This window comes from Nerophis lumbriciformis, linkage group LG07, assembly GCF_033978685.3.
Source record: "Nerophis lumbriciformis linkage group LG07, RoL_Nlum_v2.1, whole genome shotgun sequence".
NCBI lineage: Eukaryota > Metazoa > Chordata > Actinopteri > Syngnathiformes > Syngnathidae > Nerophis > Nerophis lumbriciformis.
Genome location: NC_084554.2, coordinates 50,875,874 through 50,891,612, shown reverse-complemented (window position 1 = coordinate 50,891,612; position 15,739 = coordinate 50,875,874). Strand labels below are relative to the sequence as shown.

The 15,739-nt window shown below is 36.3% G+C and overlaps 1 protein-coding gene across 1 annotated transcript in view; it reads right to left on the bottom strand.

The window, feature by feature from the left end:
* Nucleotides 1–1,014: 1,014 nt before the first annotated feature.
* csrnp1b (cysteine-serine-rich nuclear protein 1b) overlaps nucleotides 1,015–15,739 on the bottom strand; it is a 42,487-nt gene continuing 27,762 nt past the window's right edge. The window contains exons 3-5 of the mRNA XM_061964693.1: nucleotides 11,612–11,871; nucleotides 2,465–2,761; nucleotides 1,015–2,398 (exon numbers count right to left, since the gene is read on the bottom strand). Of these exons, the coding sequence (XP_061820677.1) occupies nucleotides 1,511–2,398; nucleotides 2,465–2,761; nucleotides 11,612–11,871 (1,445 nt within the window). The 3' untranslated portion in view covers nucleotides 1,015–1,510. The remainder of the gene's footprint in view (nucleotides 2,399–2,464; nucleotides 2,762–11,611; nucleotides 11,872–15,739) is intronic.

The following is a 15,739-nucleotide window of genomic DNA, read 5'->3' as shown; positions in this document are numbered from 1 at the left end:
CTTGTACCGTGTGACCCTCTTGGGAGCGGCAGAGTCCACGGAGCACAAAAGAGAAAGTGAAAGTCCATCGCAGCAATGCTCAGCACTAAAAGCTGGAGAAATTATCCCTGAGGTGCACCGTCTCCTCCTCCTCCTCCTCCTTCTTGGTTTGGGCGAGGTCAGCGGCTGCCGTCTGGCGCTCGCAAGGCAAGTTCAGACTTCAGGGACACGTACTACCAGGATTCCTAAGAGGATTCCTACGAGGATTCCTAAGAGGATTCCTACGAGGATTCCTACGAGGCGTCCTACGAGGATTCCTACGAGGATTCCTACGAGGCGTCCTACGAGGATTCCTACGAGGCGTCCTACGAGGATTCCTACGAGGAGTCCTACGAGGCGTCCTACGAGGATTCCTACGAGGATTCCTACGAGGCGTCCTACGAGGATTCCTACGAGACGTCCTACGAGGATTCCTAAGAGGATTTCTACGAGGCGTCCTACGAGGCGTCCTACAAGGATTCCTACGAGGATTCCTACAAGACGTCCTACGAGGATTCCTACGAGGCGTCCTTGAACACGTCCTACGAGGAGTGCTTGGACACGTCCTACGAGGAGTCCTAGGACACGTCCTACAAGGAATCCTACGAGGAATCCTACGAGGAGTCCTTGGACACGTCCTACGAGGAATCCTACGAGGAGTCCTTGGACACGTCCTACGAGGAATCCTACAAGGATTCCTAAGAGGCGTCCTACGAGGATTCCTACGAGGATTCCTACGAGGATTCCTGCGAGGATTCCTGCGAGGCGTTCTACGAGGATTCCTACGAGGATTCCTACGAGGCGTCCTACAAGGATTCCTACAAGGAGTCCTACGAGGCGTCCTACGAGGAGTCCCACGAGGATTCCTACGAGGATTCCTACGAGGATTCCTACGAGGCGTCCTACAAGGATTCCTACGAGGCGTCCTACGAGGCATCCTACGAGGATTCCTACGAGGCATCCTACGAGGATTCCTACGAGGATTCTTACAAGGATTCCTACGAGGAGTCCTTGGACACGTCCTACGAGGAGTCCTTGGACACGTCCTACGAGGAGTCTTTGGACGTATCCTACGAGGATTCCTACGAGGATTCTTACAAGGATTCCTACGAGGAGTCCTTGGACACATCCTACGAGGAGTCCTTGGACACGTCCTACGAGGAGTCCTTGGACACGTCCTACGAGGAGTCCTTGGACATGTCCTACGAGGAATCCTACAAGGAGTCCTTGGACACGTCCTACGAGGAATCCTACGAAGAGTCCTTGGACACGTCCTACGAGGAATCCTACTAGGAGTCCGAAGAGGCGCCTCTCTACGAGGCGTCCTCCGAGGAGTCCTTGGACATGTCCTACGAGGAGTCCTACGTGAAATCCCACAAGGAGTTCAAATAGGCGTCCTCCGAGGCATCCTACGAGGAGTTTTTCGACACGTCCTACGAGGCGTCTTATGAGAAGTCCTACGAGAAGTCCTCATGGCGTCCAACGAGGAGTCCTACGCCTTGGCAGACTCCATGACCGACAACTTCATGGCTTCCTCCAACATCTGATTGTCCGTAAAAGTGGCGGGAGGTTCTGGGACGGACTCGGAAAGTCCGATGAGGGACTCCAGGAGACAGGTGCCGGGGTCGGCGGGGTAGCTGGGCAGCTGGAAGTGGAAGAAGTTGTCCATGTGCTCGTACTCCTTCAGAGAGTTGTAGAGCGAGCTGGGTCCCAGGCAGGGGAAGCCGTCGAAGAACTCCAAGTCCGACTCGGAGGACAGGCTCAGGTCCATGTTGTAGCTGGCCGAGCGGTCCACGCTGGGCGAGGGCGTGCGCGGCACGCTGCCGTGGAAAAGCCCGTTGCCCTGGTTGGCGTTCTCGTCCAGGAGTTCCGAGGCGGCTCGGTTGTCGGCGTGCTCGTCCAGCAGCGACACGTCGATGTTGTCGTTCTCGTCCGCAAAGTCCGCCATGCTGAAGCTGCTGAACGTCTCCGCCGTCGCCGCACGCCGCCGAGCGTCCGCGGCGTCCTTGTCTCTGCTCTCGCTAAAACCGAGAGTGCGGCTCAGGCCTTTCTCGTCCGCCTGCGGCGCGGTGCGGCGCTCGCACGGGCGTCCCGTATTCAGCGAGTCCTCGCTCTGCGCCGACGAGTCCGACGCATCAGTCATGTCGCTGCTGCAGCTGTTGTCTCCGGCGCACGCCAGCTCCGAGCTGAAGGGGAAGGAGGGCGCGGGAGGGGCGGAGCTTATGGCGCAGGGCTGCTCCTCCAGCCGCTTCTCCAGCTCCAGCTTCATGATGGTGTGGATGTAGTGCGTCTGAACTCGGGTGGAGTTGAACTCGATGCGGCCCTCCGTGTTCCCGCAGCCGTCCTTGGTGCAGCCGCACGGGAAGGAGGAGTGGTCCATCTGGGGGAGGAGTCACACACGTCAGACAGGTTCCGGCCGGGATTGGTCACCTGCCGCCGGTCTCACCTGACACTTGATGCCCGCCAGGCTGCAGCCGCACGTTTCGGGCTCGCAGAAGCCTTGGCAGTCGCAGCCGCAGTTTTCTCTGGAGAGCCTCAAGTCGTGCAGCTGCCGCTTCTCCTCCTTGTCGATCTTCTTCACGCCGGCGGCTTTCAGCAGAGCGTAGCGCCGCCTCGACGGGTATGGCTGCAGGAAGGAGCCCTCATCCAGGTTGGTGGCGCTCACGTCCACGTCCTGCTCGGGGACGTCGTCCACTGTCAGTCGCTCCGCCTCTTCGCTGTCCTGCGTTCCGTTTTTCGTCAGCTGGGGAGGACAAGAACACTCAGTCAGGAAGTGAAACAACGATTACAAAAATAAAAGCGTTTTTCCCCCAGTCAGGAAGTGGACAAATGATTACAAAAATAGGTGTTTTTATCCAGCTAGGATGTGAAGAAACAATTACAAAAATAAAAGCTTTTTTTTTTTCCAGTCAGGAAGTGAAGAAACAATTACAAAAATAAAAGTGTTTTGTCAGTCAGGAAGTGAAGGAGCGATTACCAAAATAAAAGCTTTTTTCAGTCAGGAAGGGAAGACAAGATTCAACTTTTTTTTCTCAGCTAGGAAGTGAAGAAACAATTACAAAAATAAAAGTGCTTTTTCAGTCAGGAAGTAAAGAAACGATTACAAAAATAAAAGCATTTTTTCTCCCAGTCACGAAGTGAAGAAACAATGACAAAAATAACTGTTTTTTTAGTCAGGAAGAGAAGAAACAATTATATAAATACATGTTTTTTTCCCCAGTAAAGAAGTGAAGAAAAAAATACAAAAATAAAAGCTTTTTTTTTTTCAGTCAGCAAATGAAGAAAAAATTACAAAAATAAAAGTGTTCTTTCCAGGCAGGAAGTGAAGGAGCGATTACAAAAATAAAAGCTTTTTTTCAGTCAGGACGTGAAAAAACGATTACAAAAATAAAAATGTTTGTTTTCCCAGTCAGGATGTGAAGAAATAAGTTGTTTTTTTCCCCAGTCAGGATGTGAACAAACAATTACAAAAACAAGTGTTTTTCTCAGTCAGGAAGTGAAGAAACAATTACAAAATTAAAAACTTTTTTTTTTTTCAGTCATGAAATGAAAAAACAATTACAAAAACAAGTGTTTTTTCCAGGCAGGAAGTGAAGAAACAATTACAAAAATACAAGTGTTTTGTCAGCCAGCAAGTGAAGGAGCGATTACAAAAATAAAAGCTATTTTTCAGTCAGGAAGTGAAGAAACGATTTAAAAAATAAAAGCTTTTTTTTAGTCAGGACGTGAAGAAACGATTACAAAAATAAGTGTTTTTTTCCCAGTCAGAAAGTGAAGAAACAATTACAACAACAAAAAAAGCGTTTTTACAGTCAGGAAGTAAAGAAACGATTACAAAAATAAAAGCTTTTTTTTTTCAGTCAGGAAATGAAAAAAACAATTACAAAAATAAGTGTTTTTTCCAGGCAGGAAGTGAAGAAACAATTACAAAAATACAAGTGTTTTGTCAGCCAGCAAGTGAAGGAGTGATTACAAAAATAAAAGCTATTTTTCAGTCAGGAAGTGAAGAAACGATTTTAAAAATAAAAGCTTTTTTTTAGTCAGGACGTGAAGAAACGATTACAAAAATAAGTGTTTTTTTCCCAGTCAGAAAGTGAAGAAACAATTACAAAAAAAAAGCGTTTTTTCAGTCAGGGAGTAAAGAAACGATTACAAAAATAAAAGCGTTTTTTTCCCCAGTCACAAAGTGAAGAAACAATGACAAAAATAACTGTTTTTTTAGTCAGGAAGGGAAGAAACAATTATATAAATACGTGTTTTTTTTCCAGTCAAGAAGTGAAGAAAAAATTACGAAAATAAAAGCTTTTTTTTTTCAGTCAGCAAACGAAGAAACAATTACAAAAATACAAGTGTTTTTTCCAGACAGGAAGTGAAGAAACAATTACAAAAATAAAAGCTTTTTTTCAGTCAGGACGTGAAAAAACGATTAAAAAAATAAAAATGTTTGTTTTCCCAGTCAGGACATGAAGAAATAAGTTGTTTTTTTCCCCAAATCAGGACGTGAACAAACAATTACAAAAATAAGTGTTTTTCTCAGTCAGGAAGTGAAGAAACAATTACAAAATTAAAAGCTTTTTTTTTTCAGTCAGGAAATGAAAAAAACAATTACAAAAATAAGTGTTTTTTCCAGGCAGGAAGTGAAGAAACAATTACAAAAATACAAGTGTTTTGTCAGCCAGCAAGTGAAGGAGCGATTACAAAAATAAAAGCTATATTTCAGTCAGGAAGTGAAGAAACGATTTAAAAAATAAGTGTTTCCCAGTCAGAAAGTGAAGAAACAATTACCAAAAAAAAGCGTTTTTTCAGTCAGGAAGTAAAGAAACGATTACAAAAATAAAAGTGTTTTTTTCCTCAGTCACAAAGTGAAGAAACAATGACAAAAATAACTTTTTTTAGTCAGGAAGGGAAGAAACAATTATATAAATACGTGTTTTTTTTTCCAGTCAGGAAGTGAAGAAAAAATTACGAAAATAAAAGTTTTTTTTTTTTCAGTCAGCAAATGAAGAAACAATTACAAAAATACAAGTCTTTTTTCCAGACAGGAAGTGAAGAAACAATTACAAAAATAAAAGCTTTTTTTCAGTCAGGACGTGAAAAAACGATTACAAAAATAAAAATGTTTGTTTTCTCAGTCAGGATGTGAAGAAATAAGTTGTTTTTTTCCCCAGTCAGGACATGAACAAACAATTACAAAAATAAGTGTTTTTCTCTGTCAGGAAGTGAAGAAACAATTACAAAAATAAAAGCTTTTTTTTTTTCAGTCATGAAATGTTAAAACAATTACAAAAATACAAGTGTTTTGTCAGCCAGCAAGTGAAGGAGTGATTACAAAAATAAAAGCTATTTTTCAGTCAGGAAGTGAAGAAACAATTTCAAAAATAAAAGCTTTTTTTAGTCAGGACGTGAAGAAACGATTACAAAAATAAGAGTTTTTTTCAGTCAGGAAGTGAAGAAACCATTGCAAAAATAAGTGTTTTTTTCCCAGTCAGAAAGTGAAGAAACAATTACAAAAATAAAAGCGTTTTTTTCAGTCAGGAAGTAAAGAAACAATTACAAAAATAAAAGCGCTTTTTTCCCCAGTCATGAAGTGAAGAAACAATGACAAAAATAACTGTTTTTTAGTCAGGAAAGGAAGAAACAATTATATAAACACCTGTTTTTTTTCCAGTCAGGAAGTGAAGAAAAAATTACAAAAATAAGCTTTTTTTTTTCAGTCAACAAATGAAGAAACAATAACAAAAATAAAATAGTTTTTTTCCAGGCAGGAAGTGAAGGAGCGAATACAAAAATAAAAGCTTTTTTTCCAGTCAGGAAGTGAAGAAACAATTACAAAAATAAAAGTGTTTTATACAGGCAAGAAGTGAAGAAACAATTGCAAAAATAAAAGTGTTGTCAGCCAGGAAGTGAAGGAGCGATTACAAAAATAAAAGCTTTTTTTTCAGTCAGGACGTGAAGAAACGATTAAATAAATAAAAATATTTTTTTCCCAGTCAGAAAGTGAAGAAATAATTTTTTTTCCCCCAGTCAGGACGTGAACAAACAATTACAAAAATAAGTGTTTTTTTCAGTCAGGAAGTGAAGAAACGATTACAAAAATAACTGTTTTTTTTAGTCAGGAAGGGAAGAAACAATTATATAAATACGTGTTTTTTTTCCAGTCAGGAAGTTAAGAAAAAATTACGAAAATAAAAACTTTTTTTTTTCAGTCAGCAAATGAAGAAACAATTACAAAAATACAAGTGTTTTTTCCAGACAGGATGTGAAGAAACAATTACAAAAATAAAAGCTTTTTTTCAGTCAGGACGTGAAAAAACGATTACAAAAATAAAAATGTTTGTTTTCCCAGTCAGGATGTGAAGAAATATTTTTTTCCCCCCCAGTCAGGACGTGAACAAACAATTACAAAAATAAGTGTTTTTCTCTGTCAGGAAGTGAAGAAACAATTACAAAAATAAAAGCTTTTTTTTCAGTCAGGAAATGAAAAAACAATTACAAAAATAAGTGTTTTTTTCCAGGCAGGAAGTGAAGAAACAATTACAAAAATACAATTGTTTTGTCAGCCAGCAAGTGAAGGAGTGATTACAAAAATAAAAGCTATTTTTCAGTCAGGAAGTGAAGAAACTATTTTAAAAAAAAAGAAGCTTTTTTTTAGTCAGGACGTGAAGAAACGATTACAAAAATAAGAGTTTTTTTCAGTCAGGAAGTGAAGAAACCATTGCAAAAATAAGTGTTTTTTTCCCAGTCAGAAAGTGAAGAAACAATTACAAAAATAAAAGCGTTTTTTTCAGTCAGGAAGTAAAGAAACAATTACAAAAATAAAAGCGCTTTTTCCCCCAGTCACAAAGTGAAGAAACAATGACAAAAATAACTGTTTTTTTAGTCAGGAAAGGAAGAAACAATTATATAAACACCTGTTTTTTTTCCCGTCAGGAAGTGAAGAAAAAATTACAAAAATAAAAGCTTTTTTTTTTTCAGTCAACAAATGAAGAAACAATAACAAAAATAAAATAGTTTTTTCCAGGCAGGAAGTGAAGGAGTGAATACAAAAATAAAAGCTTTTTTTCCAGTCAGGAAGTGAAGAAACAATTACAAAAATAAAAGTGTTTTATCCAGGCAAGAAGTGAAGAAACAATTGCAAAAATAAAAGTGTTGTCAGCCAGGAAGTGAAGGAGCGATTACAAAAATAAAAGCTTTTTTTCAGTCAGGACGTGAAGAAACGATTAAATAAATAAAAATATTTGTTTTCCCAGTCAGAAAGTGAAGAAATAAGGTTTTTTTTTCCAGTCAGGACGTGAACAAACAATTACAAAAATAAGTGTTTTTTCAGTCAGGATGTGAAGAAACCATTGCAAAAATTTTTGTTATTTCAGTCAGGAAGAAAAGAAACCATTGCAAAAATAAAAGTGTTTTATCCAGGCAGGAAGTGAACAAACAATTGCAAAAACAAAAGAGTTGTCAGCCAGGAAGTGAAGGAGCGATTACAAAAATAAAAGCTTTTTTTCCAGTCAGGATGTGAACAAACAATTACAAAAATAAGTAAATTTTTTCAGTCAGGAAGTGAAGAAACCATTGCAAAAATAAGTGTTTTTTTCAGTCAGGAAGTGAAGAAACCTTTGCAAAAATAAGTGTTTTTTCAGTCAGGAAATGAAGAAACAATTACAAAAATAAGTGTTATTTCAGTCAGGAAGTGAAGAAACCATTGCAAAAATAAAAGTGTTTTTTTTCCCCCAGTCACAAAATGAAGAAACGATGACAAAAATAAAAAAAAATTTAGTCAGGAAGGGAAGAAACAATTATAAAAATAAGTGTTTTTTTCCCGGTCAGGAAGTGAAGAAACGATACTGAAAATACAAGTTTTTTTCAGTCAGAAAGTGAAGACAAGATTAAACATTTAAAAAAAAAAATTCAGCTAGGAAGTGAAGAACCAATTACAAAAATAAAAGTGCTTTTTCAGTCAGGAAGTAAAGAAACGATTACAAAAATAAAAGCGTTTTTTTTTCCCCAGTCACAAAGTGAAGAAATGATGACAAAAATAAAAAAATGTTTTAGTCAGGAAGGGAAGAAACAATTACAAAAATAAAAGCTATTTTTCGTAGTCAGGAAGTGAAGACAAGATTAAACATTAAAAAAAAAAATTCAGCTAGGAAGTGAAGAAACAATTACAAAAATAAAAGTGCTTTTTCAGTCAGGAAGTAAAGAAACGATTACAAAAATAAAAGCGTTTTTTCCCCCCAGTCACAAAGTGAAGAAACGATGACAAAAATAAAAAAATGTTTTAGTCAGGAAGGGAAGAAACAATTACAAAAATAAAAGCTTTTTTTCGTAGTCAGGAAGTGAAGACAAGATTAAACATTAAAAAAAAAATTCAGCTAGGAAGTGAAGAAACAATTACAAAAATAAAAGTGCTTTTTCAGTCAGGAAGTAAAGAAACGATTACAAAAATAAAAGCGTTTTTTTCCCCCAGTCACAAAGTGAAGAAACGACGACAAAAATAAAAAAAAAATTTTAGTCAGGAAGGGAAGAAACAATTACAAAAATAAAAGCGTTTTTTCGTAGTCAGGAAGTGAAGACAAGATTAAACATTAAAAAAAAAAAATTCAGCTAGGAAGTGAAGAAACAATTACAAAAATAAAAGTGCTTTTTCAGTCAGGAAGTAAAGAAACGATTACAAAAATAAAAGCGTTTTTTTCCCCAGTCACAAAGTGAAGAAACGATGACAAAAATAAAAAAAAATTTTAGTCAGGAAGGGAAGAAACAATTACAAAAATAAAAGCTTTTTTTCGTAGTCAGGAAGTGAAGACAAGATTAAACATTAAAAAAAAAAATTCAGCTAGGAAGTGAAGAAACAATTACAAAAATAAAAGTGCTTTTTCAGTCAGGAAGTAAAGAAACGATTACAAAAATAAAAGCGTTTTTTTTCCCCAGTCACAAAGTGAAGAAACGATGACAAAAATAAAAAAAAATTTTAGTCAGGAAGGGAAGAAACAATTACAAAAATAAAAGCTTTTTTTCGTAGTCAGGAAGTGAAGACAAGATTAAACATAAAAAAAAAAAAATTCAGCTAGGAAGTGAAGAAACAATTACAAAAATAAAAGTGCTTTTTCAGTCAGGAAGTAAAGAAACGATTACAAAAATAAAAGCGTTGTTTTTCCCCAGTCACAAAGTGAAGAAACGATGACAAAAATAAAAAAAAATTTTAGTCAGGAAGGGAAGAAACAATTACAAAAATAAAAGCTATTTTTCGTAGTCAGGAAGTGAAGACAAGATTAAACATTAAAAAAAAAAATTCAGCTAGGAAGTGAAGAAACAATTACAAAAATAAAAGTGCTTTTTCAGTCAGGAAGTAAAGAAACGATTACAAAAATAAAAGTGTTTTTTTTCCCCAGTCACAAAGTGAAGAAACTATGACAAAAATAAAAAAAATTTTAGTCAGGAAGGGAAGAAACAATTACAAAAATAAAAGCTTTTTTTCGTAGTCAGGAAGTGAAGACAAGATTAAACATTAAAAAAAAAATTCAGCTCGGAAGTGAAGAAACAATTACAAAAAAAAAAGTGCTTTTTCAGTCAGGAAGTAAAGAAACGATTACAAAAATAAAAGCGTTTTTTTCCCCCAGTCACAAAGTGAAGAAACGATGACAAAAATAAAAAACATATTTTGTCAGAAAGGGAAGACACAATTACAAAAAAAAAAGCGTTTTTTCGTAGTCATGAAGTGAAGAAACGATAAAAAAAATAGGTGTTTTTTCAGTCAAGAAGTGATGAAACGATTACCCCCCCCAAAAAATGTTTTCCAGTCAGGAAGAGAAGAAACAATTACAAAAATAAAACTGTTTTTTCAGTCAGGAAGTGAAGAAACAATTGCAAAAATAAGTGTTTTTTCAGTCAAGAAATGAAGAAACAATTACACAAATAAGTGTTTTTTCAGTCAGGAAATGAAGAAACAATTACAAAAATAAGTGTTTTTTCCAGTCAGGACGTGAACAAACAGTTACAAAAATAGGTGTTTTTTTCAGTCAGGAAGTGAAGAAACCATTGCAAGAATAAGTGTTTTTTCAGTCAAGAAATGAAGAAACAATTACAAAAATAAGTGTTTTTTCAGTCAGGAAATGAAGAAACAATTACAAAAATAAGTGTTTTTTTCAGTCAGGATGTGAAGAAACTATTGCAAAAATAAGTGTTTTTTTCAGTCAGGATGTGAAGAAACCATTGCAAAATTAAAAGTGTTTTTTCCCCCAGTCACAAAATGAAGAAACAATGACAAAAATAAAAATTTTTTAGTCAGGAAGGGAAGAAACAATTATAAAAATAAGTGTTTTTTTCCCGGTCAGGAAGTAAAGAAACGATAATGAAAATACATGTTTTTTTCAGTCAGGAAGTTAAGACAAGATTAAACATTAAAAAAAAAAATTCAGCTAGGAAGTGAAGAAACAATTACAAAAATAAAAGTGCTTTTTCAGTCAGGAAGTAAAGAAACGATTACAAAAATAAAAGCGTTGTTTTTCCCCAGTCACAAAGTGAAGAAACGATGACAAAAATAAAAAAATGTTTTAGTCAGGAAGGGAAGAAACAATTACAAAAATAAAAGCTTTTTTTCGTAGTCAGGAAGTGAAGAAACGATAAAAAAAATAGGTGTTTTTTCAGTCAAGAAGTGACGAAACGATTAGCCCCCCCAAAAAAATGTTTTCCAGTCAGGAAGAGAAGAAACAATTACAAAAATAAAAGTGTTTTTCCAGTCAGGAAGTGAAGAAACAATTGCAAAAATAAGTGTTTTTTCAGTCAAGAAATGAAGAAACAATTACAAAAATAAGTGTTTTTTCAGTCAGGAAATGAAGAAACAATTACAAAAATAAGTGTTTTTTCAGTCAGGAAATGAAGAAACAATTACAAAAATAAGTGTTTTTTTCAGTCAGAATGTGAAGAAACAATTACAAAAATAAGTGTTTTTTCAGTCAAGAAATTAAGAAACAATTACAAAAATAAGTGTTTTTTCAGTCAGGAAATGAAGAAACAATTACAAAAATAAGTGTTTTTTTCAGTCAGAATGTGAAGAAACCATTGCAAAAATAAGTGTTTTTTCAGTCAAGAAATTAAGAAACAATTACAAAAATAAGTGTTTTTTCAGTCAGGAAATGAAGTGTTTTTTTCAGTCATGATTTGAACAAACAGTTACAAAAATAAGTGTTTTTTTCAGTCAGGAAGTGAAGAAACCATTGCAAAAATAAGTGTTTTTTCAGTCAAGAAATGAAGAAACAATTACAAAAATAAGTGTTTTTTCAGTCAGGAAATGAAGAAAAAATTACAAAAATAAGTGTTTTTTCAGTCAGGAAATGAAGAAACAATTACAAAAATAAGTGTTTTTTCAGTCAGGAAATGAAGAAACAATTACAAAAATAAGTGTTTTTTTCAGTCAGAATGTGAAGAAACCATTGCAAAAATAAAAGTGTTTTTCCCCCAGTCACAAAATGAAGAAACGAAGACAAAAATAAAAACATTTGTAGTCAGGAAGGGAAGAAACAATTATAAAAATAAGTGTTTTTTTCCCGGTCAGGAAGTGAAGAAAAGATTACAAAAATAAAAGCCTTTTTTTTTTTACCTTCAATTTGAGGGCCTCCAGTTTCTCCTCCCGCAGCCTATTGAGGACTTTCTCCCGGCGAAGCAGCCGCTGCTCGGCGGCGAACTCTGCCAGGGTGTAGGTGCGATGAACGCTGTGTCTTGGCGTCATGCCCAGGGTGCAGCCCCCCCTGCTGGGCACGCTGGTGAAGCCTTGGCATCGAGGGAAGAAGAAGACGGTCACCTGGTCAAAGGTCACGTTGCTGCGCCGCGCTCGCTTGGACTTCTTGAGGATGGAGGTGGCTGTGGACGCACAAGAGGAAATAATTGATCAACTTCCTTCTTACACGCCACCTTTGAAAAGTTTGTTTTGGATCCCAGAATAGTTTTTTCCAGCAAAACCTCCATCTATATAGTACATTTACGTCGCATGGACGAGTTCTCCCCTGCAGGTGCTGCAGTGTCCTTCCATTTAGTGCTTTCAACCGGAAGTAGAAGTGCCGCTCCATTACAATATAACTAAAACAATTCTTACTTTTACTGAACCGTCCCATGTGTGATGTCAGTACGAGTGTTTTCACGCACGTGCTATCGTAATGTAATCAAGCTAGCGTTAGCTAATACGCTAACAGGTTTACGAGCGTCTGTGGTAGTGTCATTAACCTTACAATGGCATTCTTTTTGTATCGTTTCAGTTTCCACAAATTCCACAGTAAATTCACCAAAACGTCACCGGGGAGTTGTTGAGTCTGTTTGGATGATTGGAGAGCTAGCTTGCGCAGCTAGTGGGTCCATGACCATGGCTTCTGTTTTGTTTGATCAGCCGTTTAACTGCCCTGTCACAGACACCGTTTTGAAACAAGTTGTGTAAATAAATATTTACAGAATATTTCTGTGTAAATAACTCATTTAACAACGTATGTACATGCTATTTTCTCCAATAATACAACAATAAATTTGGTATATAAATATAACATAATTATTTAAAAACTGGTTACAAAAGACTCCTAATTTAGTATGCATATATATTGCGTAATTTCCAGTTGTATTATTTTGTCAAAACTGTCAATAATCTTAATTTCTATTTACACTTTTGCTCAAATGGAATAAACATGTATTCTTATGGTGTTCATATTAGTTATAGTGATCCTACAAACGTGGTATCGATTTGACACCAGGTAGTTTTTATGTGGCAGTATCATACCAATATTGATACTTCACATTTTTAAAATCATTGAATTATTACACTTATAATCGGACAAAAACACACGATGTTTGTGTAACAATATCAATGACATACTTATGTTATTTACTTTTATTACATACAATACTCTGAGCGTAATAAAGTCCATGTTACAAAATAAGTAAACAAACAAAAACGACTATTGGTTTTGATTTGAATCCCTTGGTTTTTACCTTCAAGTCCTCCTGTGTCCGGGTACTTTATTTCCCGAGGTTGTAAACAAAAACAACAAAAAAACAACAACTATTTTGTGATAATAAAACATATCGATGTAACCACTGTATCGACTGTATACTGATACTTGGTATCGTTACAGTCAATATTGTTATCGATTCGCCCATCCTTGTTTACATTCAAGAGCGCTCGTCCTCCAGTGATAATACTACATGGAAGTAACATACTTTATTTGCTGCAATGGAGGGGAGGATTAGTGGTTTAGAATCAGCTTCACGCTGTGAAGGGACGTTAGCCGCTAGCGTTGTGTTGTGTTGCAGGACACGAGCATAGGAGCGACTTTATCCCATCCATCCATTTTCTTCCGCTTGTCTCTTTTGGGGTAGGAAAGACTTTTAATCGTCATATAGAATATGTAACGATATAATCCTATACTGTGCAACTAATACTTGTCTATGGTGATCACTTTTGACTGTATCACATAAACAATTGGATAAATATTGTGTTTATTTTGTCAGAATGAAGGATTGTATTTGGACCAATCAACAGCCTGCAGTGAGCTTAACCCCGCCCCTCCACTGTGATTGAAAGTATCCTAGACAACAGAGTAATAAAGTGCAAGGTGTACTGCGTTAAATGGCCACAAGGGGGCGACAATCTCCACCCATGAAGCCTTAGAGGTGCAACAAAGGAGAAGATCTCCTCTGATTCAATCAATGATCAATGTAATAATTGATCTGCCAACCTCACCATGCTACACTCAAACATCAACACAAAGAGCTGAAACTTGACTCAAACGACAAGTGCAAACGCCGAGAAGGAACACACGTTTCCCACAAACAGGCAAGAGGTCAAAGGTCTTTTTGTGTGGAAAAGAATGCAGAGTCGCCATCAAAGTGGAAGCACATGTCGGCTGCAAGAAGACATTCCACTTCTTCTGAGCTCAGCATTCTTCTACCAGCACAACACTAGTTCCTCAACACTTGTTCCCCCTTATGGAAACACATGACCACAGATCACAACATGGTTTACTTTCACATGTACACAACATTATCTACTTTCACACGTGCACAACATGATTTACTTTCATATGTACACAACATTATCTACTTTCATATGTACACAACATTATCTACTTTCATATGTACACAACATTATCTACTTTCATATGTGCACAAAATTATCTACTTTCACATGTACACAACATTATCTACTTTCATATGTGCACAAAATTATCTACTTTCACATGTACACAACATTATCTACTTTCACACGTGCACAACATGATTTACTTTCCCATGTATACAACATTATCTACTTTCATATGTGCACAAAATTATCTACTTTCACATGTACACAACATTATTTACCTTAACATGTGCACAACATGATTTACATTCATATGTACACAACATTATCTACTTTCACATGTACACAACATTATCTACTTTCATATGTGCACAACAGTATTTACCTTAACATGTGCACAACATGATTTACTTTCATATGTACACAACATTATCTACTTTCACACGTGCACAACATGATTTACTTTCATATGTACACATTATCTACTTTCACACATGCACAACATTATCTACTTTCACATATGCACAACATGATTTACTTTCATATGTACACAACATTATCTACTTTCATATGTACACAACTTTATTTACTTTCAAATGTACACATTATCTACTTTCATATGTGCACCACATGATTTACTTTCATCTGTGCACAACATGATCTACTTTCATGTGCACAACATTATCTACTTTCATATGTACACAACGTTATCTACTTTCATATGTACACATTATCTACTTTCATATGTACACAACAGTATCTACTTTCACATGTACACAACATTATCTACTTTCACACGTGCACAACATGATTTACTTTCACATGTACACAACATTATCTACTTTCACACGTGCACAACATGATTTACTTTCATATGTACACAACATTATCTACTTTCATATGTACACATTATCTACTTTCATATGTACACAACATCATTTACTTTCACATGTACACAACATTATCTACTTTCACATGTGCACAGCATGATTTACTTTCACATGTACACAACATTATCTACTTTCACATGTGCACAACATGATTTACTTTCACATGTGCACAACATGATTTACTTTCATATGTATACAACATTATCTACTTTCATATGTACACATTATCTACTTTCATATGTACACATTATCTACTTTCATATGTGCACAACATCATTTACTTTCACACGTACACATTATCTACTTTCACATGTACACAACATGATTTACTTTCACATGTACACAACATTATCTACTTTCATATGTACACAACTTTATTTACTTTCAAATGTACACAACATTATCTACTTTCATATGTGCACAACATGATTTACTTTCATCTGTGCACAACATGATCTACTTTCATATGTACACAACATTATCTACTTTCACATGTACACAACATTATCTACTTTCACATGTACACAACATTATCTACTTTCATATGTGCACAACAGTATTTACCTTAACATGTGCACAACATGATTTACTTTCATATGTACACAACATTATCTACTTTCACACGTGCACAACATTATCTACTTTCACATATGCACAACATGATTTACTTTCACATGTACACAACATTATCTACTTTCACATGTGCACAACATTATCTACTTTCACATGTGCACAACATTATCTACTTTCACACGTGCACAACATTATCTACTTT